We start from the raw sequence: 3021 nt of genomic DNA on the forward strand, positions 1-3021 counted from the left end.
AAGGATATCTCCAGGACCCATCCCTTCCCCTATCTATAATTTTTTAAAATCTGAACTTCTTGACATGAAATTGATGAAAATGTATTTTCATAAATCTAAAATAACAGATTCAACAAAACTAACAATATAGGAAGCCCTGGTTTGAAATGATTAGACATGTTCCGTTATACATTTTATCATGTATGCACAGGCCTTATATTTCTCATGATATATCAAAGCTTTAGGAATTCTAAAACACTTGCAAGAAGAGTATTACAACGTACTTGTTTCGAACCTGATAGCTTTATAATTTCAATTGTAATGTTTTGACACAAAGAAAACCAGCTACAAGTACAAAATCAAATTTTCTGTTTTGTATTTTGATACTGACTGAGTTTTTGCAGCCATCATTGAATAGACCAACAATCTGTGAGGAGAACATGGAAAACATCTGTGGAGTTCAGACCTCACTCCCCCATATCGACATTACAAATAAATCAGCCGTAAAATCGAAATTATCTCAAGATTTCATGGGTCAAGGGTGCCAATCATCGGGCTTTGTGATCATGCTCTTTGTTTTACTCATGGGAAAGAAAACTTCAAAGTATTTCTAAGTTGAGGGAGGGCGGCGCAAACCTCTAGACACAATCCAGCAGCGGCCAGACGAAAGAAAAACAAATATTGCAACAAATTTAGAACGATTTGTTCAAAACAACAACTACGGTTTGTGTTCAAAATTACTGTATTTTCACTCAAACTCGTATTGTCGCGATAAGAAATTCAATTAGATACACGAGAAAAAGTCGATTCACGTTACGTCGGAACGAAAGAAATTTTGAAAATTATGATCAAACGATTTTACTTAGTTTGCGAATTTGCAACAACATCGAACGGTGGCTCTTTATTATGCTATGGAAAATATTTTCGAAAAAAAAAAATATTTGTGAAAGATTAGAGCAAAACTATGAAGGTGTACCTCCTCACATTTGTCTAACAACCCTGTCAGAAGCACACTTACAGATTTAGTGAAATCCGTTGGATTGAGCGATTTTTGAAAAGTGGGGAAAAGTTCGGACACGAGTCGGAACCTGTTAAATTTGACCTTTGTTGACTTTCTTTGTGTTGACCGCAAAAATAAACTAATGTAATGTCTCCGTCAACAGTTTTAACTTCTTGTCAAACACAAGATGCTACTGTACAATTAATCATGATGTGTAAAGGGCTATACTTAAGTGCGAAACTCAATCAAAAGGTGTGTAAAATAAACAAAGAAAACAAATTCAAATTTGAACGAGCCAGACCCCCCCCCCCCCCCCCGGAAAAAATACAACAGGAAGAAAATAGCGCAACACTTTCTGAAACACGTCTGAAAATCATTCTCTTTTAATGAATTTACGTGACCTGGGACTGGAGACAGAAAACGTGAAAGTGAAAAGAACTGAAAAGGAAACTTTGAGACAAAAAAAATGGAAATGTTGCGCAATTGAAAATATACATCTGGTGGGGGAGGGGGGTGAACACGACCAAAGGCAACGGTTAAAAAAACTCGTGAAGTAACGGCCGACTCAACCAGGCCATAAGTGAGAATAAGAATTTCTTGCATATATAATATTTTTTGGAGACGTGGGACAGACCTGTGCCACAGGCATGGCCTTCCTTGAGAACCCCGGCGGGGGTCGGCGGACACTGCCGTCGGTGGCCACGGTGCCTTCTGCCGTAGAGTGCCGAGGATGTTTCCCTTGAAAGCTTCGAGACGAGCTTAGAACTCGGGATTCCTTGCAGCAGGAGCACTGTGGGCTCGGTGAGCGCGTTTTATACTGCCCAACATAGTGCTTCATCCTCTTCACCTGTTTGACTGGCCCAAAATTAGCACATCAATGAAGGAAAACTTTCCAAACACCAGTCCAGACTATCAATCTCGCATGTGCTCCTTTGATATCCGGGAACTTCTAGAACTTAGTATTCTTTAAAGGGGATATTGTTTATTCTGAAATATTTGATGTCATTTCACATCCCAATAATTCTTCAACTCAAAGTTGTACAAAGTGTACATTATATATATTTTGTTGTGTCATTCTGCAAAATTACTTTTCTTGCGTTAATTGGTGTTTGATATTACTACCTTTTCAAATTACCCCCCCCCCCCCTAGAAGAAGATGAAACAGCCCAATTCTTGGACACCTCAACTTCAGCCTCAAGTTATCACAACCGATTCAAGCTGTTTCAAGCGAACAATATCATCTTCAAACACATTCATCTATGAAACAAAAACTACTTTGGTCCCATGCTTTAGAAATACGCAAGCAAGTATTGTATACTATTTTGTTTTCCTTGTCGTCAAGGAATTCCTGACTGTGACGTTGTCAGCAAATTGATTTGCATCACCGAGCCATCACCGGTTATCACTGAACTGGCGCGAAAATCCCACGTGTCCCTCTTGATTGGTGTGAAAACAAAAGGCTTCCCGGTGTGTGAGGGAAAGTGCTATTTCCGGACAACGATAGTGGTGCGATCGGTGGGCGTGATGAGATGGTGTGTGTGGTCTGTATAGTCTATACCAGATTCCGTGGGTTGCTGGTAGCCTCTTTCAGGCCTTACTACGGGGGCACTCCAAAAGCAGAAGAAATCCTATATGATGTTAGTACAAGTATGGTTGCCAAATTCGATTTTCAAAGTTGGGTCGGGGGATAGTGGTGGGCGGGGTTTCTAAGGGAGGCAGCCGTTCGTATTAATATTAGTAAAAATTATTGCGACAGAAATCAACCGATCAAACTTTATGATGTATCATTACGGTCTCGTGTGTACGCCATTTGCTAACACTTCAAGTTTAAAGTGCTATAATAATCTACGTTAAAGATTGAGGGCACTCAACAAGAAGAAGAAGTTCAATGTGACAGCTAACGAGGCTCGAACTTTACGCTGTATCATATTTCAAAGCGACTTGAGTGTCGCAGCAGCTGCACCTTGGTTGGTCAATAGTTCTGAAATGAACTGAAATAGTTCTGCATTGACCAATCTATGCTTTTGATGTGCGGTAATATC

General features: G+C 39.8%; 1 protein-coding gene across 3 annotated transcripts in view; it reads right to left on the reverse strand.

Moving 5' to 3' along the window:
• The window catches only part of LOC118410797 (cytoplasmic polyadenylation element-binding protein 1-like), a 15882-nt gene extending 13966 nt beyond the window's left edge, over positions 1 to 1916 (reverse strand). For 2 of the 3 annotated variants that reach the window (XM_035812620.1, XM_035812619.1), the window contains exon 1: positions 1614 to 1916. In XM_035812620.1, coding sequence (XP_035668513.1) covers positions 1614 to 1817 — 204 coding nt within the window. In that variant the 5' untranslated portion in view covers positions 1818 to 1916. The remainder of the gene's footprint in view (positions 1 to 1613) is intronic. The other variant, XM_035812621.1, reaches the window with a different exon arrangement.
• Between the last annotated feature and the right edge of the window lie 1105 nt (positions 1917 to 3021).

This window comes from Branchiostoma floridae, chromosome 3, assembly GCF_000003815.2.
Source record: "Branchiostoma floridae strain S238N-H82 chromosome 3, Bfl_VNyyK, whole genome shotgun sequence".
Lineage (NCBI taxonomy): Eukaryota > Metazoa > Chordata > Leptocardii > Amphioxiformes > Branchiostomatidae > Branchiostoma > Branchiostoma floridae.